Here is a 25102-nt window from a genome sequence, read left to right on the forward strand (position 1 = left end):
AGACTTATCGATACACCAGTACGAACATGTTTAAATAACATTTCTTCTGCCCTGTATTGTGTATATTTTCTTCTATTTTGACAAAGTGTTCTTGTTCTCAGGTACGCTGCATCCAGCCTGTCTACTTTACTGCATAACAAGGTGACTTTCCCACCTCTGGGGCGAGTATAGACCATCGTGTCCGATCTTGAATAATTTGAATTTGGCTTCAAACACACATCTGATCCTCTCTATCAAAGACTTCAATGAAAACTTCTCAGAATTTTTTGGCATCAGATTTGTAAATTTCATGTTTTTTGTTTTTTTTATGTCTTTTTTGTTCCAGACGTCCCACAGCAGCAGGTCTGTGAGGAGGAGGAGGTTGTCTCTGGAACCAGGAGAGGAGCTCCAGTGTGGACCAGGAGGAACCAGAACCTCCACAGATAAAAGAGGAACAGGAGGAACTGTGCAGCAGTCAGGAGGGAGAGCAGCTGGGACTGAAGGAGGAGCCTGGTACCTTTATGGTGACTGCTGCTGAGGAAGGAGAGCACAGTGAACCAGGAGGAGACGAGGAGCAGCTCCTCTCTCACAGCTCTGCTGGAGCTGAGAGCAGAGGTGAGGGAGCGAGCTCCATGACTGCATGCTGTATAATCTCTACACAAAATCTTTATAGCACATGTTTTTGTAATGATGAACGTCCCTTGTGTATGCAGGTTAACGTGTCCAGGCTGTTTCTAGATCATCTGTCGCTCTTCTGTTGAGACAGGAAGCAGCTCCTTTAGATTCCATGAATCATGTGAACAGCAGTATCACTGATTAACACGTGATCATTAGTCACATGTTTGTTTATCCGCCACAGGAACGTAGTTATCAACGCGTATCTACTTGAAGTAGTGCGACTCACACAAGCACTGATGACTCGACCTGTAACAGCTCTCACATAGCACAGGTGGCGCTGTTCTATGTTACACATAGAACATGCAGCGGTATTTTGAACACGTGACAGATGTTGTGCTAGAACATTTAAAGAAGTTTAAGAGCATGTTGTAGCTGAGTATGTAGTGAAACATAAAAGTCATCACTATGACCTGATATTGTGTCCATAACAAGTATGAACCGTTGACAAGTGCAGCCTGGGCCGCATCCCACTTACAGCTAACAATGTGGACCAAGCTCCTGCGATGTTTGCAGGGACTGAGTGACTGTAACAGACAGCCAGACACTTTTAGTTTATGTAGCTCCAAATCAAGGGGCTTAATATTGTAAAGACCCTACAGTAATACACACTATACTTCCGAAGCCCCCCCCCCACCACTGGTGTCCTAAGACAGCGGTCTCCAACCTTTTTTGCGCTACGGACCGGTTTATGCCTGACAATATTTTCACGGACCGGCCTTTAAGGTGTCGCGGATAAATACTACAAAATAAAACTAGTACCGGTACCGAAAAAAAGAAGATTTATTCATAACACACGTGAAAAGACCCAGGAAAACTGAGTAAACGATAAAAACGATAACAAAATAACGCTGAGTTAACGATAAAACCCTGAAATCTATACATTTCACACCTGAGCCTCAACTCTCGCGGCCCGGTACCAAACGACTCACGGACCGGTACCGGTCCGAGGCCCAGGGGTTGGGGACCGTTGTCCCAAGAGACGCAGTCAGCTGGCTGGTTGGGCAAACTCTCAGGCACCACTGAATGTCTTTGAGAGGCTAAAGAGCTCATCCACTGTTCCACGACCAGGACGAAAACCACAATTTTCACTAACAGACACACTCCCCTCTCCAGTACCCTGCCAGGGACTTTACTGGGGAGGCCGAGGAGTAGTTGGAGCACACTCTCCCGTCCCCTTTTTTTAGAGCTTCTCTTGCCATCTGCCAATCCAGAGGCACCGCCCCACATCTCCACGTAATGTTGCAGAGACATGCCGACCAGGACAGCCCTTCAACATCCACAGCTTTTAGGAACTTTCATCCAAACTAGGAGAACTCTGCTCTGTGCATTGCAACTATGTCAGAGATCTCACCCTCAGGGATGGGCAAGTTAGCCCCCTCATCCCAGACTTCCACGACAGGAAGTGTGTCAGTGGGCTTAAGAAGGTCCACAAAATATACCTTCCCCTAAAAGACTAAGTAGCAATTAATATTAAAAGTAGCAATAGGTCCTCTCCAGCTATGAGTTAGCTGCTTTAAGATGTGAAATTGAGAGTTATACCAGCGAGGACGCTCTCGTTAAAGAAGTAAAATTATTAACAAGATGATCGACCTCTGTTAGAGTAGTGTTCAGATAGCTGCTCTGCTCTGTCTTGGTACAGGGCATTGAAGATGATAACAGTGGGTGGATTATATTCTTAAACTTAGTTACAGCGCTTTCAGAAAGACATCTACTGTGATAAACGTCTACTCTCCACCGCTGTGTAATCAATTATTGTAAATGTAAATGTTATCAGGAAATGATCAGACAGGAGAGGGTTTTCAGGAAACACTGTTAAATGTTCAGTTTCTATGCCATATGTTAAAACAAGATCTAGAGTGTGATTAAAGTGGTGGGTGGGTTCTTTTACATTTTGAGAGAAGCCAATTGAGTCTAATAACAGATTAAATGCCATGTTGAGGCTGTCATTTTTAGCATCTACATGGATGTTAAAATCACCCACAATAATTATTTTATCTGAGCTCAGAACTAAATTAGATATAAAGTCTGAGAAATCAGAGAGAAACTCTGTGTAAGGCCCAGGTGGACGATAGATGATAACAAGTAAGACTGGTTTCTGAGTTTCACAGCTGGGGTGGACAATGTTAAGCATCAGGCTTTCAAATGAATTAAAAGTCTGTCTGGGTCTTTGGTTGATTAATAGGCTGGTGTGAAAAATTGCTGCCACACCGCCCCCTCGGCCTGTGCTTCGAGATTTCTGGTAGTTAGAATGACTCGGGGGTGTTGATTCATTTAAACTAACATAATCATCCTGCTGCAACCAGGTTTCTGTAAGGCAGAGTAAATCAATTTGTTGATCAATTATTAAGTCATGTACTAACAGAGACTTGGAGGAGAGAGACCTAATATTTAATAATCCACATTTCACTGTTTTACTCTTTGGTTCAGATGTGGATACTGTATTGTTCTTTCTTTGTAATTGTTTATGTTTAAGTTGTTTGTTGCTGGTTTTTAGTTTGTTTTTTGTCTGTTTGGGAGCTGACACAGTCTCTATGGAGATGGTTTTTGGGGGGTAGCAGGAGGAGAGAAGCTGCAGAGAGGCGTGTAAGACTGCAACTCTGCTTCCTGGTCCCAACTCTGGATAGTCATATTTTGGGCGGGTTTAATAAATTTGTCCATATTTCTAGAAATGAGAGCTGCTCCATCCAAAGTGGGATGGATGCCGTCTCTCCTAACAAGACCAGGTTTCCTCCAGAAGGTTTGCCAATTATCTATGAAGCCCACATCGTTTCTGGGACACCACTCAGACAGCCAGCAATTTAAGGAGAACATGCAGCTAAACATGTCGCTCCTGGTCTGATTGGGGAGGGGACCAGAGAAAACTACAGAGTCCGACATTGTTTTGGCAAAGTTGCACACCGATTCAATATTGATTTTAGTGACCTCCGATTGGCGTAACCGGGTGTCATTACTGTCAACGTGAATTATGATTTTACTGAATTTACGTTTACCCTTAGCCAGCAGTTTTAAATTTCCCTCAATGTCGCCTGCTCTGGCCCCTGGAAAACAATTGACTATGGTTGCCGGTGTCTCTAGCTTCACATGTCTGAGAACAGAATCACCAACTACCAGAGTTTAACATATGGCACAGAAACTGAACATTTAACAGTGTTTCCTGAAAACCCTCTCCTGTCTGATCATTTCCTGATAACATTTACATTCACAATAATTGATTACACAGCAGTGGAGAGTAGACTTTATCACAGTAGATGTCTTTCTGAAAGCGCTGTAACTAAGTTTAAGAATATAACCCACCCACTGTTATCATCTTCAATGCCCTGTACCAACACATAAGACATCATCATGTGAAACATGTGTGGTTCATTTTTTACCACTACCTTCTTCACGCCTTTTTAAATCCATCTGCTCTGTTTCTCAACCACAGGAGCCACTGTGACTGCAGTCTGCTGAGTCTGTTTGACAGAAACAGACTGCTTTCCAAGAGTGTCAATGGTCCATGGTCAGGAGTAACAGGGCTGAGCAGATCTTATGGAGAGCATTAAAACAGCTGCTGAGTGAAAGGATAGATCCATTCCACTATAGATGCACTCCAAAATAAGATTAAAAAGACCCGGCAGGAACTCACTGTGCTCCTCCTGTTTGTTTCCCAAGTTTGTGGACACAGCTCACTTGGTACAACACATGAAAGGCAAAGAAAAACAACTTCAGAAGCTCCAAAAACTGCAAACAAAAAACTTTCCATTCTGAATCAATGCCCACACCATGAGAACATGAAGACACCACAACCAGCCAGGATGAGTGGGTGAAGAACTTGTCAGACAGGTGCTAGCCAGAGGATTCAATTTGGTCATGTCTGTACAAAAGCTGCCCATAATGGGCCACAACAGGGATTAATACATTAATATAACTCAGGATAAGGTATACTTTATTGATCCCCATGGGGAAATTCCTCTCTACATTTAACCCATTCACTCAGTGAAGCAGTGGGCAGCCATTGGGCGCCCAGGTTTCTGGTCATGGGGTCACCACTCTACCTACTGAGGATGAAGGTTTCGGCTACTCTCTCCAGTTCAAGAAATTCTGTCTAACCTCACAATGTAAGCAAAGAAGACCATAGGAGGAGGTAAACTGCTGTTCTAAACTCAACTGATTATCACACCAAAATTACTCCTCAGTGACAAAAACACCCATGAAACCATAAAACGAGACCCCACAAAGACAAAGTCATCAGTTACCTACAACAACTTCACTGACCCCCCTACATACCACCGTCTGTACCCAAGGCATCCACATGGGTACAGACGATCAAATGTCTGTAACTGGGCAGAAAACTGTGATTTTTTTTTTTTAACAGGAAACAGCTCTGAGGCATTGTGGGAGAATGAGTTAGTCAGGAAACAAGCTGTAGTCTCAAATGGATGTTTATTCTGTGAAAGCAACAGGAAAAGTCTGACTTTGTGTTATTATTGAGCGGTCTGCTTCTGCGGCTGGTTCGGTAAATTTACGTTGGAGCGTGACGAAACTCACAGTTTAGGAATTTGTGAAATCTCTGCTTTCAGAAAATGTACTGTTCGCTCGGGTAGCTCGTGCTATCGAGGCTCTGTTCTGCTTGTTTATAGACATTTCATGAAATGATGTGACCATTAACTGTTTGTTGTTTTCGCTCTTTGGTGTTCGTAGAAACAGTTTATACGAGCTTGTAGCTGAGATTCAGAGGTTCCTGTGGATGCCACACACGCCGGGACTTACACAGCCGTCCTCGGTGTACTCCTTTGGGTCCACTTTGCCTTCTTCTTTGTGGACTCCCAAAGATCCACAAAGGAGTCCCACTCAGACCTGCACACTGTTAAACCTCTGCCTCACTACCACATATTTTAAATACAGCGAGGGTTTCTACAAACCTAAGCACTTTGAATCACCTTGTTGTTGAATTGTGCTATACAAATAAACTTGCCTTGCCTTACAAAAACGTGGCTGTGCCATGGCTGTGCCATGGGCTCATCGGTGTCACATATTGTAGCCAACATGGAGGAAGAACCACCTCAACAGGACAAGACTCAGCTGTTCATCTGCATCTAAAGGTCAAAGGTCACTCTTGAGGATGCCACCTACAATGCAGTCTCAGATCCTTCCCTCGCTCACATAAAGTGTTCTCAGCAGGTCACATGATAGGGTGAGGCAAGCTTTCTCAATGGTTTCTCGGATGATAATTCAATTCAATTCAATTCAATTTTATTTATATAGCGCCAAATCACAACATAAGTCGCCTCAAGGCGCTTCATAGATACAGAGAAAAAAACCCAACAATCATATGACCCCCTATGAGCAAGCACTTTGGCAACAGTGGGAAGGAAAAACTCCCTTTTAACAGGAAGAAACCTCCGGCAGAACCAGGCTCAGGGAGGGGCGGCCATCTGCTGCGACCGGTTGGGGTGAGAGAAGGAAGACAGGATAAAGACCTGCTGTGGAAGAGAGACAGAGGTTAATAACAGATATGATTCAATGCAGAGAGGTCTGTTAATACATAGTGAGTGAGAAAGGTGACTGGAAAGGAAAAACTCAATGCATCATGGGAATCCCCCGGCAGCCTACATCTATTGCAGCATAACTAAGGGAGGATTCAGGGTCACCTGGTCCAGCCCTAACTATATGCTTTAGCAAAAAGGAAAGTTTGAAGCCTAATCTTGAAAGTAGAGATAGTGTCTGTCTCCTGAATCCAAACTGGAAGCTGGTTCCACAGAAGAGGGGCCTGAAAACTGAAGGCTCTCCCTCCCATTCTACTTTTAAATACTCTAGGAACAACAAGTAGGCCTGCAGTGTGAGAGCGAAGTGCTCTAATAGGGTGATATGGTACTACAAGGTCATTAAGATAAGATGGGGCCTGATTATTTAAGACCTTGTATGTGAGGAGCAGGATTTTGAATCCTGGATTTAACAGGAAGCCAAAACAGGAGAAATCTGCTCTCTCTTTCTAGTCCCTGTCAGGACTCTTGCTGCAGCATTTTGGATTAGCTGAAGGCTTTTCAGGAAGTTTTTAGGACTTCCTGATAATAATGAATTACAGTCGTCCAGCCTGGAAGTAATAAATGCATGAACTAGTTTTTCAGCGTCACTCTGAGACAGGATATTTCTAATTTTAGAGATGTTGCACAAATGGAAGAAAGCAGTCTTACATATTTGTTTAATATGTGCATTGAAGGACATGTCCTGGTCAAAAATGACTCCAAGGTTCCTCACAGTGTTACTGGAGGCCAAGGTAATGCCATCCAGAGTAAGAATCTGCTTAGATACCATATTTCTAAGATTTTCAGGGCTGAGTACAATAACCTCAGTTTTATCTGAATTAAGAAGCAGAAAGTTAGCGGCCATCCAGGTCTTTATGTCTTTAAGACATTCCTGCAGTTTAACTCATTGGTGTGTGTTATCTGGCTTCATGGACAGATAGAGCTGGGTGTCATCTGCATAGCAGTGAAAATGTATGCTATGTCTTCTAATGATGCTGCCTAAGGGAAGCATGTATAGTGTAAACAGAATTGGTCCTAGCACTGAACCCTGTGGAACTCCATAATTAACCTCAGTGTGTGAAGAGGACTCTCCATTTACATGCACAAACTGGAGTCTATTAGATAGATATGATACAAACCACTGCAGCGCAGCACCTGTAATACCTACAGCATGTTCTAATCGCTCTAATAGGATATTATGGTCGACAGTATCGAACGCTGCACTGAGGTCTAGCAGGACAAGCACAGAGATGAGTCCACTGTCAGAGGCCATAAGAAGATCATTTGTAACCTTCACTAAAGCTGTTTCTGTGCTGTGATGAGCTCTGAAACCTGACTGAAACTCTTCAAATAAACCTCTGCAGATGATCTGTTAGCTGTTTGACAACTACTCTTTCAAGGATGTTTGATATGAAAGGAAGGTTGGATATTGGCCTATAATTAGCTAAGACTGCTGGGTCTAGAGATGCTTTTTGAGTAAAGGTTTAACTACAGCCAGCTTGAAGGCCTGTGGTACATAGCCGATTATTAGAGATAGGTTGATCATATTTAAGATCGAAGCATTAATTAATGGCAGGACTTCTTTGAGCAGTTTTGTAGGAATGGGGTCTAAAAGACACGTTGATGGTTTGGAGGAAGTAATTATTGAAGTTAACTCAGAAAGATCAATTGGAGAAAAAGAGTCTAACTTAACATCAATGGTACTAAGAGTAGCTGTAGATAATATTACATCTGTGGGATGATTATTGGTAATTTTTTCTCTAATGATAAAAATTTTATTTGTGAAGAAGTTCATGAAGTCATTACTAGTTAACGTTAAAGGGATGATTGGCTCAAAAGAGCTCTGACTGTTTGTCAGCCTGGCTACAGTGCTGAAGAGAAACCTGGGGTTGTTCTTATTTTCTTCAATCAGTGATGAATAGTAAGATGTTCTGGCTTTGTGGAGGGCTTTCTTATAAAGCAGCAAACTATTTTTCCAGGCTAAATGATGATCCTCTAAATTTGTGACACGCCATTTCCTCTCCAGATTACGATGGCCCACACCCTTTTTCACACTTTCAATAGTGGGTCAGCGACCCTCTCACTGGGCTTTAAATACCTGGGACTCTCCACCAATTGGTTTTAGAACTGAAGAAACTTTGTGGATGAAATGTAAAACTTAAAGAAGTCCACTCGCTTTCTCTCCAGCTCTGTTAGGCCTTTATCCAGGAGACTCGTGGAGAGAAAGGCAGGCAAGAATCTGCAGTCTGTAAAATTAAATGTTGAATAACCAGAAATTATAGAAGAAAACTTTATTTATACAGCTTTCACATCATGTTAACCACATTTTTTTCTAATTTGTTAGTATCACCTCCAAATCCTGAAACAACTTTAGGAAAGGTTAAAAAACAAAGAATACAAATTTCCTACAGTTACAAATACTAACAAAACACACAGTGGAAGAAAGACTTTTCCACAAAGATGGAGTGATGAGGAAAAGAAGCAAAAACATTAAAATGGTAAATAAACAGCCTGTATTTGTATACTTAGTCCCTAAGGACCCCAAAGCGCTTTACACATTCAGTCATCCACACATTCACACACACAAAGCACCTTGAGGCGACTGTTGTTGTGATTTGGCGCTATACAAATAAAATTGAATTGAATTGATGTTATTTGACAAACCACATATAATGTGACAAAGTAAAGGCACTTCTGAGCTCTCTCTACTCCACCTGTTACTGAAACATTATTTTTACTGACCGACAGAAGAACGCAGTCTTTCAAACGGACTACAACTTCTCAGCTGTGTGAGTTTTTGTGTGCCGAGACAAGTGACTTTTTTGACTAAAGTTTTTCCCACATATTTCACAATGATAAGGTTTCTCCCCGGTGTGGATTTTCTTGTGCGCACACAGAACACTGCTTTGACTGAAACTTTTCCCACATGTTTCACAAGAATATGGTTTCTCACCAGTGTGAGTTTTCTTGTGGCGAGACAAGTGACCAGCTTGACGAAAACTTTTCCCACAGATGTCACAATGATACGGCTTCTCGCCTGTGTGGGTTTTCTTGTGGAGATACAGAGCACTGCTTTGACCAAAACATTTCCTGCATATTTCACATGAATATGGTTTCTCGCCTGAGTGAGTGGTGATGTGGTAAGACAAACTATTTTTAGCACTGAAACTTTTCCCACATGTTTCACAACAATATGGTTTCTCTCCTGTGTGAGCAGTGATGTGGCGAGCCAAACTGCGTTTTATACTGAAACGTTTCCCACATGTTTCACAACAATATGGTTTTTCACCTGTGTGGATTCTCATGTGCATAGACAAGTGATACCTTCTCACGAAAATTTTACGACATATTTTGCACACGTAGAGTTTCACATTGTTTTGGATCATGTGATGCTTCTTTCCCCGGGAAATACTGAAAGTCTCATTACACTGGCTCACTGAAATCGGCAAGCTGAGCTGGTAAGTTTCCTTTCCCTGACGTCCCTTGTTTGGCTTTGACCCTGCATCTTCAGTTAACCCCGACCCTTCTTGCTTGCTCGTTTCTTGATCTCTGCTTTCAGTTTCAGGAGAGTCGTCAGAGAGGAGCTGCTCGCTATCTGTTTCTGAGTCGCTGTGGTCACTTTCCTCACAAGTAGCTGTTAGCATAAAGGTATTGGTCCCGTCCTCGAGCAAAACTTGTCCTTGTGGTTCCTCCTGGCCCAGACTGGGGTTCCTCTCTGGATTACAGAACTGCTGCTCTTGGAGAACCTCCTTCACATTCTGGTGATGCGGGAGTTCTGAAATGACAAAAGTGATACAAGAAAAGAGTAAGTATACTCACAATTGTCTCCATTTTCATAAATGGTGATCCAGTTCCAGGTCTTGGGGGTGGTGGAGCCTGACCCAGCTGTCACTGGGGAGGTGTAGCTATTACAGCCCACATAACAGTAAAGTGTTATCCGAGATGGGGTGTAACACAAAGTGAAAAAAAACTATTAACCACCGCATAGTTAACGTCAGTAAAACACAATTTATTTTACAATTAATGAACCAATTAGGACCAAAATCAAACAGGGAAGCTCCAAGCGTCAGGGTCTTTGAAGCCAAAACAACAAACAAATCGCAGAAAAGAAGAAAACAAAGTACAATGGCCGAGCTCACTGTCTCACCACAAAACAGGAGAAAAGGCTGAAACAAAAACCTCCGAGAGCCTGAACATGCTTCCAATGTGGATCACTACAGTTACCTTTACTCACAAACACAAAGTCACACCAAGCTTCACAGGGTTTACACAGCTACAGCATGCTGCCCAAATCACTGCAGCTCAAAGCCAGGGAAAAGGGAAGAAAGGGGCATGGCATTTAAGATGGCGGTCTTTATGAGGTGGGTGACGAGCTGCGACACATCACATCCGGTTATGAGGCAGACCTGAAACACAGGAGGAGGAGAATGAGCTCTCTGGCATGGGGAGAGCCCCTAAAGGTCAGAGACCGTACCAACAGCCTACACACTGAAGTGAGGCTGTGCAAGCTATATGTCCTGAACACACACAACAGTCAGGACCCGGGCCCAGCAAGCCGAGGGGCTACGGGACTCCCATCCCTGCCCACCGCCTCTCACTGAGGGCACCCCCAGACTGGAACAGACTCCAGTTCAAATCCACGAGGATTTTCCTAAGCCCAAGTCGTGCATAGAGATGGACCTGACTATATCAAGCCGGTCTCTGTTAACCTAATGCACGAGCTCCGGCTCCTTCCCACCAAAGAGGTGACCTTCCATGTCCTAATAGCCAGCCTCGTTGGCTGGGGATCGGACCACCAAGGCCTTGACCCCCGACGACACACACCGAATGAAGGTGAAGCAGCAGTCCTACCAGGTCTGATTAGCTTGTGGAGACTTTGGTGATACTTGGTAAAGGTTTGGTTAGGCAGAGGAGCCAGACTCGCAATCATCCTCAAAGCACAGAGGGATCAGGATTCAGGAATAATGAAAACGTACTGGTCACTGGGATTTTAGTAGGGGTGGAAACTGATAAGCATTCCTTATCAATTTTCCTCGTTCCTTGTTAGCAGCATAACACAGCTGTTTCTGTCCTGGAGCAGTCTCCCCTTTACCATCACGCTCATCTTTTTTCCTATAAAAATAAAAGTAAGGTTCCTGTCCAGGCTGAGACCACGCCACTATTTTCCTCCTCCGACACACAAACTAATCAGCTGATCGTAGCGAGAGTGCAAGAACCTATAAGCGGGATCAATAGGTAGGCAGACTAATGATTCCAAGGAATTGGAGTACTGGGAACTGGTTCTTGATTAGCATCCCTAGATTTTAGCAGCTGGACCAACAGCATCAATTTGAAAATCCAACTTCACCTCATTCTCCTTATTTAGACTCTTTTTCTCTAATTGATCTTTCTGAGTTAACTTCAATAATTACTTCCTCCAAACCATCAACGTGTCTTTTAGACCCCATTCCTACAAAACTGCTCAAAGAAGTCCTGCCATTAATTAATGCTTCGATCTTAAATATGATCAACCTATCTCTAATGATCAGCTATGTACCACAGGCCTTCAAGCTGGCTGTAGTTAAACCTTTACTCAAAAAGCATCTCTAGACCCAGCTGTTCTATCCTTGCAGTTGCAGAAAGGTGCAATGAAGAATCTTTGGAAACTGCCAAGCAAAGACCGCTTGAAGAGGTACACCAGAGAGAAGGAAGCCATCTGCCATCACAGTGGCAGACATCCAAGAAAGGGTCTCCAGTATGAAGAGTTGGACAGCACCAGGCCCTGACTGGTTCACGCCTACTGGCTGAAGAAGCTGACCGCAGTCCACGAGCGCCTGGCAGCACAAATGAACCAGCTGCTAGCTGACGACAGACACCCGGAATGGCTAACTGAAGGTCGGACGGTCCTGATCTTCAAGGACCCCCAGAAGGGACCCGTCCCCTCCAACTACCGACCAATAACCTGCCTCAGCACCACGTGGACGCTCCTGTCGGGCATCATAGTGGGTAAGATGAACAGGCACATGGGTCAATACATGAGCGGGGCACAGAAAGGGAAATGTGGGGGGTGACGGTAACAGTGGTCCTAGTGGGAATTGGAGCACTGGGTGCGGTGACTCCCAAACCAGGCGAGCGGCTCCAGCAGATGCGGGAACAACATCGGAGCTTGGCAGGGTCACAACAACATCCCTCCAGCCTTTTATGGCTGAGAGGGAAAAACGATTAGAGAACAAAGATTCTGCACGACACAGGTCCGAATTTCCCACGGATAAAGCTAAAATGAATGCATTTCTTCATAATCTTTCAAACCCTGTTATTGGTGCTAATGATGCGGGGCAATTGGACTCCCCATTATCTGTTGAAGAAGTATTAAAAGCTATTACAGCTATGCAGTCTAATAAAGCCCCGGGCCCGGATGGGTTTCCAATTGAATTCTATAAAACATTTATTGGTAAATTGGCACCATTGCTTTTGTCTGTGTTTAACGAATCCTTGGAAACCGGTTCATTACCACCTACTTTCACACAAGCAACCATAGCGCTCCTTCTCAAAAATGACAAGGACCCAACCTCCTGTGGTTCCTACAGGCCATTATCTCTGCTTAATGCCGATGCAAAGGTATTGGCTAAAGTAATTTCATCTCGCCTTGAGGATGTGCTTCCTCGAATTATATCTGAAGAGCAGAATGGCTTTATAAAGGGACGGCAATTGTTTTTTAATACCCGTACACTCTTTAATGTTATTTACTCAAAGCGTCTATCTGAACTTCCTGAACTTGTGATTTCTTTAGATGCTGAAAAGGCTTTCGATAGGGTGGAGTGGGAGTACTTGTTTGCAGTTTTAGAGAAATTTGGTTTTGGTGATAAATTTATTTCCTGGATTCGGCTTCTTTATTCGTCCCCTAAAGCCAGTGTTCATACTAATGATGTTTACTCTGATTATTTTGCGCTGGGTCGTGGTTGTCGTCAAGGTTGCCCTTTGTCTCCCTTACTCTTTGCCATTGCCATCGAGCCTCTGTCTATTACATTGCGATCTTCTTCTGTATTCAGGGGAATCATCCGTAATGGAATTACACATAAAGTATCATTGTATGCGGATGACTTGTTATTATATATGACTGACCCCGCATGCTCCATCCCTGCTGTTTTAAGTATTCTGGAGAACTTCAGTTCGTTTTCAGGTTATAAATTGAATTTGGGGAAAAGTGAGTGTTTTCCTGTTAATACGGCAGCACGTCAACTTCAACAGTCCGATCTACCCTTTCGTCTCAGTCCATCTGGGTTTAAGTAATTAGGGATTAACGTGACTCGCTCTCTAGCTGGCCTTAAATCAGCAAATTTGTCTCCTCTTATATCTAGGGTCACATCTGATATTCAAAGATGGGGTAATCTCCCCCTTTCTTTAATCGGTAAGATTAACGTTGTTAAAATGAACATCTTACCAAAATTTTTATTTTTATTTCAGTCAATTCCCTTATTTTTGCCGAAACATTTTTTTGTTTCACTGGACAAGATTATTGGTTCTTTCATTTGGGGAGGGAAGCCACCTAGGGTCTCTAAAACTTTGCTGCAGCGATGCAGATTTAGTGGAGGACTTGCATTACCTAATTTTTTAGTCTATTACTGGGCCGCTCACATCCATAAACTTTGCTACTGGCTAAGATCTTCTGGTTCCTCGTGGTGTAAATTGGAGCTATCATCATGTAGGGGCTCTTCTTTACCGGCTTTGCTCTATTCCTCTTTACCCGTGAGACCCTCTCTGTACACTGATAATCAGGTGGTTCTTAACACACTCAAAATCTGGTTTCAGTTTAGACGTCACTTTAATTTTGTAATGCCGTCTTCCTCGGGTCCTCTAAGCGAAAACCATTTGTTTCCCCCTTCACTTTTGGACTCGACATTTTCAGTGTGGTGTGACAAGGGTATAAAACAGTTCAAACATTTATATGTGGATGGTGTTTTCGATAGTTTTCCCAACTTGTCTTCTCGTTACAATCTCCCTGTTACCCATTTGTTTCGCTATTTTCAAATTCGAAATTTTGTTGCCAAGTGTTTCCCAAATTTCCCCTCTTTACCTCCAGAACAGCAGTGGGAAAGTACGTTATCATTTGTTCCTCATCACAGAGGAACCATTTCGAAACTCTATGATGCTATTCTGTCTTTTAGTAACCACTCTAATGTTAAGCTTAAGCGTACATGGGAAGAAGAACTGGGATTTCGAATACATGAGGAGTCTTGGGAACGGGCTATAGCGAGAGTACGATCTTCCACCTCCTGTGCTCGTCTTGGACTTATTCAATTTAAGGTCATACACAGGGTGCATTTCTCTAAGTCTAGACTTTCTGAATTGTATCCAGAAGTGGAAAATAAATGTGATAAATGCCATGGTTCTCCTTGTCACCTTAGCCACATGTTTTTTCTGTGCCCTGAGCTACAAGGTTTCTGGACAAGGTATTTTGCTATTATGTCAACTGTTCTTGGGGTAACTCTTCATCCTTGTCCTCTGATTGCTGTGTTTGGGATTCCTGCTCGCTCACTTACACTTGATTCCACACAAAGGGATATTATAGCCTTCACATCCCTATTAGTGAGACGTCTAATATTGTTGCATTGGAAGTCTGTTAAGTATCCTACTGTTTCCCGGTGGCTTAAAGATGTCATGTTTTTTTTAAAACTTGAAAAAATTAAATATACGTTGAGAGGTTGCACAGCCAAATTTTTTCACAAGTGGCAACCCTTTATCTCTTATTTTGCTAGTCTAGAGGTATTGCCTGTTTAAATCTACTTTTGTTACTGTTATATTCCTCTAATATGTTTGATGGTTGTGTTGATCTGTGTGGGACTGGGGGGGGGGCGTTGTTTTGTTGTTTTGTTTTTTTTGTTGTTTTTTTCATATATATATATATATATATATATATATATGTTAATTTACTTAGGAAAATTAAGAAAGGTTGATTGTATTTCGGTAACTGCAAGTACTGTTTTCTTTTTTCAATAAAAATATTTTCAAAAAAAAAAAAAAAAAGATTCTGTACGACACTCATCCTGAAGGAGCTGGAAAACTAGCTAAATCTACCAGGAGGACTCGAGTTTGTGAAGAGTTTTCAGCGTCAAAGTAATGCAGCAACATTTATGAGAACATGCAGAGACACAAACAGAAAGCAGCCGTCATTAGACTGACCTCAGACAGTCACCGGTGAAGGAGCGGCTCGCTTTAAAAGCTCGTCTTTGACCCCGGAAAACACATCACTGCTTCTCCAGCTAATTTTCCCTGAAGATATTTCTCAGCAGTTTGGACGCCTCTGGACAGTGGAACGACCACATTCAGTCAAACTCGTCTCACACTTCATAAGAACACAACTTCTCACCTGACGCTCCATCCTTGTTTCCTCGTTGATCCTGGCTCTCGGCTCCAGCAGAGCTGTGACAGAGGAGCTGCTCCTCGTCTCCTCCTGGTTCACTGTGCTCTCCTTCCTCAGCAGCAGTCACCATGAAGGTGTCCGTCTCCTCCTTCAGTCCCAGCTGCTCTCCCTCCTGACTGCTGCACAGTTCCTCCTGTTCCTCTTTAATCTGTGGAGCTTCTGGTTCCTCCTGGTCCACACTGGAGCTCCTCTCCTGGTTCCAGAGCTGCTGCTCAGGGAGAACCTCCTCCTCCTCCTCCTCACAGACCTGCTGCTGTGGGACGTCTGGAGAGACAGAAGAAAGAAGTCACAACCACAGAAACATTAACAGGACTTTACAGCATGACTGCGTCGCTCGTGTGTGAGAGTTCAGCACATCTTTACATGTTTTATATGAAAGTGAATATAAATACACGCCGAGCGCTTTTTTCTGTAACACGTTTACTTATTAAAGTGAGAGTCAAAGGTCGCCAACATGTCCTCCCTGAGCCACCCATGAGCACCTCCACCACCTGCTCACGCCACTCTGATGTCATCACCCATTTACCTGCACGCCATCTCAGACTGTGTGACGACCTGCTGCAGGTACGATGGAGAGCGCGAACTGAAGCCAAAAGGCAGAACTGACGTCTCCAAACCAGGTTCTTTTTTCCCACGAAGAGAAAGACCTTTAATGCACCATTCACTGAAACAGCCTGAAGTGCAAAGACCTGCGACCTCCGGAGGAAAGCCCTCGTGATGATAAACACAGACGTGCAGCGGAGGCATTTTTCTCTGCCTTGGATCTGACTTGCATCAGTCACATGACGACTGTTAACCAATGCTCGCCCTCGGTGGCAGAGCGCGCTTGTTACACGCTCGCAGAGAGCGCGTGCACGTTTTGCCGTCTGGCTGATGTGGCGCTGCAGGGGAAACATCTAATATGCATTTCCACATATTAGACCCACACTGTGTTTTAAAGAAAACACATTAAAAAGTGATTATATTATATTTACATTCACGACAACATTTTACAGCAGCAACATTATTGTATCTCCACAGTTCAAACACTGAATCATCTGCCAGACACACTGACTCGTCATAGATTTTACATTCATCACTTCACTATTAATACATTAGGGAAGGATTCTGGATCAGCACCATGATGCAAACTTGTGGCTACAGCATACTGGAGAGTGTGTCTGACAGCTCGCGTCTCTCCTGTGGACTCGGCCTCAGATCAACACAGCCTGCCCTCCAACAGTGTACCAACCAGGTAAAACACACCTGATGACAGTGATACAGTGTGATCTGATTCATGTTAGAGTCTTGATGAATGTGTGTTGTTGTTCTTCAGCCTGGGTCTATGTGCCCTCGAGCACCCGCCCCTCAGACATCTCTGCACGGCCCTGGCGGTGATCAGGATGCTCCCTCAGAGGGACACTCACCTGTCCTGTGCAGCTTGATTTGGGGTTTCCAGGTGATATCCAGCAGTCTGCGCTGACGGTCGATCTCTTCCTCGTACTGGACGATCGTTTTTTCAAACTCCAAGAATATTTGTTCAGCAGCAGCAGTTAGTCGCTCGTTGATGAACTCTCTCAGATACTGAACTGAAGGCATCGTTGCTGCCGCAGCTCACACACTCAGCTCACACAACAACACTGGCACCGCTTCCTCTTCACTTCCGCTTCGTGTCACAGCGAAGCTCTCCTGGTGGACGGAAAGGCGCCGCCTGCTGGTGAGGAGTGTAACAGCAACAACGTCAGAGGGCACGAGGCTGGCATTTCTTCGCTCATCACTCAGTGTTTCCGGTGTTGTGCCAAAACTGATTTCCAATGTTTCTGTGTGTTTTTTATGTGTAATATCTTTACGTATGTTGGTAAACAGACTTCGGTGAACACGGTTTACAAAGAGGTTTTATATAGAATTAAAAAATATCTGTTTTTCAAGTATCTTTACAACTCTGTGTTGTTGTACTTGCATTATAACCAATCCGCTCCTTTATCGCTACTTCAAATATTTTTACTGAACTATTGTAATATTTGCTCCCAGTTCTTCTGTCCTCTTGGCCAACTTACTCTGACAAAAGACATTTTCAATGTTAATAAGATTTTTTTAACTGCATAAATAAAGGTTATATAAACGTCGCTGCCAAAAACTGATCGCGGCTTCTACCTTGTTACACGAATGTTGTTTGTGGCTCAAGATGACTTTGTGTCATCCATGAGGGAAGCATTTGACATATGTTTCACATATTATAGCCCAACAAGTTTCTTATAGCAGTTTAAATACGAGCAATCAGTTTTTGGCACAACACCGGAGCAGCAGGCATGTCGTCTGTGTAGAAACGCTGTGTACACGGATGAGTGGAGAGCCAAAGGGACTTGGGCTGTAGCTCATTTTATGGATGAAAATAGGGTTTTATTAAAACATGAGACGTCCTGTGAGAAGTTTGATGTAAGATGATGCTCAGAGTGACAAAACACTAACCAAAGCCATCCCAGTCGCCCTGAGATCACTGATTAAAGAAGACACTGTGCACATTTCTCCTGGACGACTCTGCAGAGCTCACTTTGGTGACAGCAGGTTTACAAACAAGGCGATCAGAAATATTGTGATAAATGAAATCGGTCCTAACCAGGTTCAAAGAATTTATATAGAATAGAATAGAATAGAATTCAACTTTATTGTCATTGCACATGCACAGGTACAGGGCAACGAAATGCAGTTTGCATCCATCCAGAAGTGCTTTAGTGATATAGATATATTACAATATATATTAGCAATAGTATAGATATGTGAGTATATTACAGAAATGGGTCTATTATGGTATGTTATAATGTACACGGTATGAAGTATGTTGTGAATATTCTATAACTATAAGTATGTACAGGCTGTAGTGAGTACAAGCTATGTACAGGCTATGAACAGGATATAAATATGAAAAACTATACAGAATATGAAATAAATAACTTTACAGAATCTGAGATATACAGCTATACAGAAATGGGAACTATGCAAGTTGCAAACAGTTGTAGGATTAAAGATTATCGAATGTACAGAATGATTATTACAGAGCTATACAGTAGTGCAGTTAAGATAAGTGAGGGTGTAGATAGTTTCTACAGAGGCTATATAAAGTGCTAGGGGTTGTGAGTGGTGGTTCAGTCCATGTTATTATTGTGTGTTTGAGGGTACAGTTGTCCATTGTGGGTGTGTGTATGTCCAGTCCATGAGTTTAACGTTGGTCAGATGTCAGGAGGCAGAGTTCAGGAGTCTGACAGCTGTGGGGAAGAAGCTGTTCCGGTACCTGGTGGTCTTAGTCCGGAGGCTCCTGTGGCGCCTCCCAGAGGGCAGGAGGGTGAAGAGTCCATGTGATGGGTGACTGGGGTCTTTGATGAGTTTCCCAGCCCTTTTCAGACACCGCTTCCTGTAGATGTCTTTTATGGCAGGAAGTGGTGCTCCGGCGATGCGCTGGGCAGTTTTCACGACCCTCTGCAACGCCTTCCGGTCCGAGGCAGAGCAGTTCCCGTACCAGACTGTTATACAGTTGGTCAGGATGCTCTCGATGGTGCAACGATAGAAGTTCACCAGGATGTCTGAGGACAGGTGGTTCTTCCTCAGAGTCCTCAAGAAGAAGAGGCGCTGGTGAGCCTTCTTGACCAGCTTGGAGCAGTTGGTCGTCCAGGTGAGATCCTCGGAGATGTGGACTCCCAGGAACTTGAAGCTGCTCACACGCTCCACAGCCGTCCCCTTAATGTGGATGGGTGGATGTGGGTCAGCATTCCTCCTGTAGTCCACGATGAGCTCCTTGGTCTTCTCGGTGTTAAGCAGCAGGTTGTTTCTGTCGCACCACTCAGCCAGACGATCCACCTCCTCCCTGTAGGCGGCCTCATCGTTGTCACTGATGAGGCCAATCACCGTGGTGTCATCTGCAAACTTAATGATGGTGTTGGAACCATCAGCAGGTCTGCAGTCGTGGGTGAAGAGGGAGTAGAGGAAAGGGCTCATCACACAGCCTTGTGGTACACCGGTGTTCATCGTGATTGTAGATGAGCAGCGGTTATCCAGCCGGACATGTTGGGGGCGGTTGGTCAGGAAGTCCAGTAACCATTTGCAGATGAGGGAACTGATGCCCAGGTCTGTCAGTTTCCTGATGAGTTGTGAGGGGTGGATTGTATTGAACGCTGAACTGAAGTCTATAAACAGCATTCTGGCGTAGGTGTTGTTGTTGTCCAGGTGTGAGAGGACAGAGTGCAGTGCGATGGAGACTGCATCCTCTGTGTATTCTAAAAGAATTTGAATCCAAGGAGGTTAAGGTGATAAGAATAAAGTATATTTCACTTCCCCTTAAAGTAAAAGAGGTTAACTTTAAAGTCATAAATGAGATTTACCCAGATGATGTCAGGAGGCCTCCTCTCTATCTCAGCTGCACATCATGATTTTCTTTGTTGTTCACACCGTTTGTCTCCGTTTCGACATCGACCTTTCTTTTTGTTTATTTCTCCTGCTGTGATGCTCACTGTACATTTTAGATGCATGGATAACTAATGTTCATATTGTTGTCGACAAATAAAGTTTATTTAAAAAAAAAAAAAAAAAACTCAGGGTTTCCTGCTTAGGAGTGGGTGGGGCTTCACCTCTTCTTGTTCCTGATTGGCTGCATCAGTCATGTTCCAGCTGTTGTTGGTTCTCGTGTCACCTGGTGATGTTCGTCCACATCAGCCTTCTGTGATGACATCCAGGAGTTTGTCACATAAGATAAGATAAGATAAGATAAGATAAGATAAGATAAGATAAGATAAGATAAGATAAGATAAGATAACCTTTATTAGTCCCACACGTGGGAAATTTGTTTTGTCACAGCAGGAAGTGGACAGTGCAAAAGTTATGAGGCAAAAATTAGAATACAATAAGAATAAATACAGTACACAACTGTACAGAATAGAATAAAATACTATATACAGTAGAATAAAATAAAATAAATATACAATAAGATAAAAATAGAATACAAATACAAATACTATATACAACTGAGTAAAAATACAACGATGACAGAAAGGATTATTGCACTTAGCATTATTGCATATGTATGGATGTGTGTGCTTGATCAGTTAAAGTCTTTATTATGGAATCTGACAGCAGTGGGGAGGAAAGACCTGCGAAATCTCTCCGTCCCACACCGTGGGTGCCGCAGTCTCCCACTGAAGGAGCTGCTCAGTGCTGTCACAGTCTGCTGCATGGGGTGGGAGATGTTGTCCATCAGGGATGACAGCTTAGCCGCCGTTCTCCTGTCACTCACCACCTCCACTGGGTCCAGAGGGCATCCTAGAACAGAGCTGGCCCTTCGGATCACCCTGTTCAGTCTCTTCCTGTCCCCAGCAGAGATGCTGCCGCCCCAGCAGACCACACCATAAAAGATAGCAGAAGCCACAACAGAGTCATAGAAGGTCTTCAGGAGTGGGCCCTCCACTCCAAACGACCTGAGTCTCCGCAGCAGGTACAGCCTGCTCTGCCCTTTCCTGTAGAGGGCGTCTGAGTTATGAGTCCAGTCCAGTCTGTTGTTCAGATGAACACCAAGGTATCTGTAGCTGTCCACAGCCTCAATGTCCATACCTTGGATGTTCAGTGGTTGCAGTGGAGAATGCTTGTGCCTGCGGAAGTCTACCACCAGTTCCTTGGTTTTACTGGCGTTGATCTGGAGGTAGTTCAGCTGGCACCAGTCCACAAAGTCTTGAGTCAGTCCTCTGTACTCCTTGTCGTCCCCATCAGTGATGAGGCCAACTATTGCAGAGTCATCAGAGAACTTCTGCAGGAAGCACTGGGTGGAGTTGTGGGAGAAGTCTGCAGTGTAGATGGTGAAGAGGAACGGAGCCAGAACCGTTCCCTGTGGGGCCCCCGTACTGCAGACGACCCTGTCCGACACACAGCCCTGAGTCCTCACATACTGTGGTCGGTCGGTGAGGTAGTCCAGGATCCAGGTAGTGAGGTGATGGTCCACTCCAGAGTTCTCCAGCTTGTCCTTTAGAACCGAGGGAAGAATGGTGTTGAAGGCACTGGAGAAATCAAAGAACATGATTCTCACAGTGCTTCCAGCGGTCTCCAGGTGAGCGAGGGAACGATGTAGGAGGTGAATGACGGCATCATCCGCTCCAAAGCCAGGCTGGTAGGCAAACTGAAGTGGGTCCAGTGATGAGCTTGTTAGGCGCCGAAGCTGAGCCAGGACCAACCGCTCCAGGGTCTTCATCAGGTGGGATGTCAGAGCCACCGGCCTGTAGCTGTTGAGGTCCTTGGGGCGTGAAGTCTTTGGCACTGGTACAACACAGGAGGTTTTCCAGAGCTGTGGGACTCTTCGCAACCTCAGGCTCAGGTTGAAGAGGTGCTCCATCACCCCACACAGTTGGTCCGCGCAGGACCTGACGACCCTCGAGCTGATGCCATCTGGACCCGCTGCCTTCTTGCCATTAATCCTCCTCAGTTCCCTCCTAACCTGGGTGGTTGAGAGAGACAGGCTGGAGCCTTGTGTTGAGTGTGTATTGGATGCTGCAGTTGGGGGTGGGGAGGAGTGAGCAGGGTGAATAGAGGAGGTGTGAAGTGTCTGAGGTGGAACAGCAGCAGTGGGGGTGGGTGAGTCTGCAGCCGATGTTGCAGACTGTCTCATGGCTGAATCAAATCTGTTGAAGAAATGATTCAGTTCATTTGCCCACCTCACATCCCTCCCAGGCAGAGAGTTCTGCTGTTTGTGGCCTGAGATGGTTCTGAGGCCTCTCCAGACTTCACCAACGTTGTTTTGTTGAAGCTGGTTCTCCATCTTCTGCCTGTAGCTCTCCTTCCCATTCCTTATCAGTCCCCTCAACTCTCTCTGCACCCTTTTCAACTCCTCTTTGTCTCTGGATTTGAAGGCCCTCCTCTTCTGCTTGAGGACAGCTTTAATTTCTGGGGTAATCCAAGGTTTGTTGTTGGAGAAACACCGTACAGTCCTGGTAGGTACAGTGTTATCCACACAGAAGTTTATATAGTCAGTAATGCATGTAGTAAGGCTGTCGATGTCCTCACCGTGGTCATCACAAATCACCTCCCACACAGTCGACTCAAAACAATCCTTAAGAGCCTCCTCGCTCTCCTCTGACCATCTCTGTACTGTGCGGGTGGCTGGTGGCTCCCTGCGCACTAAGGGCTCATACACAGGGACAAGGTGCACCAGGTTGTGGTCAGATCTGCCCAGTGGAGGGAGAGGTGATGAACTGTAAGCCTCTTCTGCATTGGCATACAGTAAGTCCAGTGTTTTATTGACTCTGGTTGGGCAGGTCACATACTGGGTGAAGGTGGGCAGTGTGGAGTCCAGTGAGGCATGATTGAAGTCCCCTGATATTATGAGAAGGGCTCTCGGAGACAATGGCGTGTCCAGCGGGGTGGCCTGGGGGGGCACAGGCCACCCCCCAAACCAGACTGGCCACCCCAGGTGCCACCCCAAAGGCAAAACAATAAAATTCAATCAAATATCAAATGTCCGATTATGTTTTCACGGTGACGCTCAGATATCCGAGTGTAAGTGAATGCAGCATCGGCTTCTGCGCTATGCGCATCACGTTAGCAAAGGTAGGAGAGCCAAGCGCGAAAGACGCACTGCAGGAAACAATTTTTCGGTGAAAGAAAATGAGGACAGAATAAATGTCCCGGTAAGTAATATTAAGTTTGTTGAGTTTAGTAAACTTCGGTGAAATTAGAATACCAAGGAAAAAATAACACTTAAAGAATTATTGCAGCCGTGGAATATTTCAGACAGTATGCTACTGAGGGCAGCTAACATAAGAGTTATGAGTTATAAGATATCATCTGAGTCGTAACATTGCTGTATGGAGCTGCAGATTTGGTTGCAGGTTAACATAGCTGGACTGGCCATCGGGCATACCGGGCATATGCCCGGTGACTTATTTTTTATTTTTTTTTGTAATGGCATGAACAATGAGAGGTGGTGGATTGGCCAGATGCAGGTCGATGTGTAGAAATAACTCCGTTGTTTGGTGGTGGCTATGACGGGGCTTCCACAGAGGCAACAGGTGGATGAGGGAAGGGGAGGCAGGAGGAGAGACCCGAAGCAGCCGCCAGTCCGAGTGTCAGGTGAACTGAACTTCAGGTAAGAAGTTATGACCTGCAGTCTATCTGGATCAGATATGAACCAAGTTTAGGTGGAGTTTATTTTCGTTGTGCTGACTTTTTACTGTCAGTTACAATAACTCGTACTGCGTTCTAGCCAGTTTGACAGAGTTTCTATACAGCTGGGTGGGTGCTATGATGTTACTGATAGTGAACTTTATTTTATTCATAAGGTTAGTAGAGTTGCCAACGGCTCCTTAAAAAAATGGAATGGTCCGTCATTCAGAGAAAATATTACACGTTTCGTATTGAGCTGAGAAGAGACGCAGTTTGTCCCGGACTTTAGCTAGAATGGAAAAAAGACACAAAGCTGGATTTATTCTGTGTTTACGTTGCACAGCTGCCTCTTCTTCTCTCATTCTCTCCCCCTCCCTCTTCTGTTGCTACTTCAATCATGAAACTGATCAATGATCAGCTGATCGTCTCTCTTGTTTGTTTATCGCCCACTTTGCGCCAGAAAGAGGAAACCAGGAGATGTCGCGCAGCAGCACGTTTAAGCTTGATCAGCTGTTGTTAGAATGTATTTAATATTAATTTCTAGTATCAGCTGATGTTTGCTGGAGCCACAGCTGTAAAGCTGCTGGTCATGATATGGTTTGGTTATCTGGTGAGAGGGAAACATGAAGATGAAACCAGGAGATGTCCTTACTGAACCATCAGAGCTGAACAGGTGATGGAGAAACAGGTTTACCTTTTAGGTGACATGGATGAGTTGAAGTTATGAACTGTTTCTGAGAGATAAATAACACCAGCATCCTTTTCTAAGTAGCTGACAGCTGGTAACTGTGCAGGGGCGGGTCTAGCAAAGTTTTGCCAGGGGGCCAGGTAGGGCATTAACAGGGAAAGGTGGGCACAAAGAAATACTTTTCTTTCTTATTCTCATTTAAAATATCTCGCTTTTATTAAATAATTATCTAAATCTTACAACCAAAGTTTTTATCTGACGTAAAATGTATAGAAATCATACATATACCAACAAGACTGTACATCACTGTCACAACAGCGTTTGTTTTCAGTCAAAGGCTTTATGGCTTTAATACCTGGTGGGCCGGTCTGTAGTCAAAATGCCCAATTTTTTTGTCCCAGTCCAGCCCTGCAGGTTAATACTGGCAGTGTCACCATGCCAGCTGACTGTATTTTATCATCAGCCAGTGCTGTTCTTTATCAATATTACCAAAGTTGACCATAAGGCAGCATAGAAAGTATTTACTTGCTTTCAGGTTTTATTCAAATGTTAGTCTTTTCATTTGTTTCCCCACTTTTTCCTGTTTCAAAATCAAACACCAGTTTGTGAGAAGATTATCTTCTTTTTTTAATAAGCAGATAAAGTTTTACATTGGAATTGGCTAATTTGTCAATTGTTTGTTACAAATGTTCGTATTTTAATATTCAAAAATGTTTTTGCCCAAAACATATGTGCACTATA

General features: G+C 44.2%; 1 protein-coding gene across 3 annotated transcripts; it reads right to left on the reverse strand.

The window, feature by feature from the left end:
- Positions 1-8437: 8437 nt before the first annotated feature.
- Positions 8438-17212, reverse strand: LOC113010266 (uncharacterized). Of its 3 annotated transcripts, XM_080292373.1 has the most exons (4): positions 16968-17107; positions 16088-16488; positions 15508-15825; positions 8438-9936 (listed from the first exon to the last, which is right to left on the reverse strand). In XM_080292373.1, the coding sequence occupies exons 2-4, from the start codon at positions 16455-16457 to the stop codon at positions 8933-8935; spliced, it is 1692 nt and encodes a 563-aa protein (XP_080148499.1). In that variant the 5' UTR covers positions 16458-16488; positions 16968-17107; the 3' UTR covers positions 8438-8932. The 3 variants fall into 3 exon arrangements, with proteins under 3 accessions (XP_080148499.1, XP_026005052.2, XP_080148498.1); XM_026149267.2 differs by lacking the exon at positions 16088-16488 and having other exon boundaries at positions 16968-17212; XM_080292372.1 differs by lacking the exon at positions 16968-17107 and having other exon boundaries at positions 16088-16939.
- Between the last annotated feature and the right edge of the window lie 7890 nt (positions 17213-25102).

The sequence above is a fragment of the Astatotilapia calliptera genome, chromosome 18, assembly GCF_964374335.1.
Source record: "Astatotilapia calliptera chromosome 18, fAstCal68.1, whole genome shotgun sequence".
NCBI classification, from domain to species: domain Eukaryota; kingdom Metazoa; phylum Chordata; class Actinopteri; order Cichliformes; family Cichlidae; genus Astatotilapia; species Astatotilapia calliptera.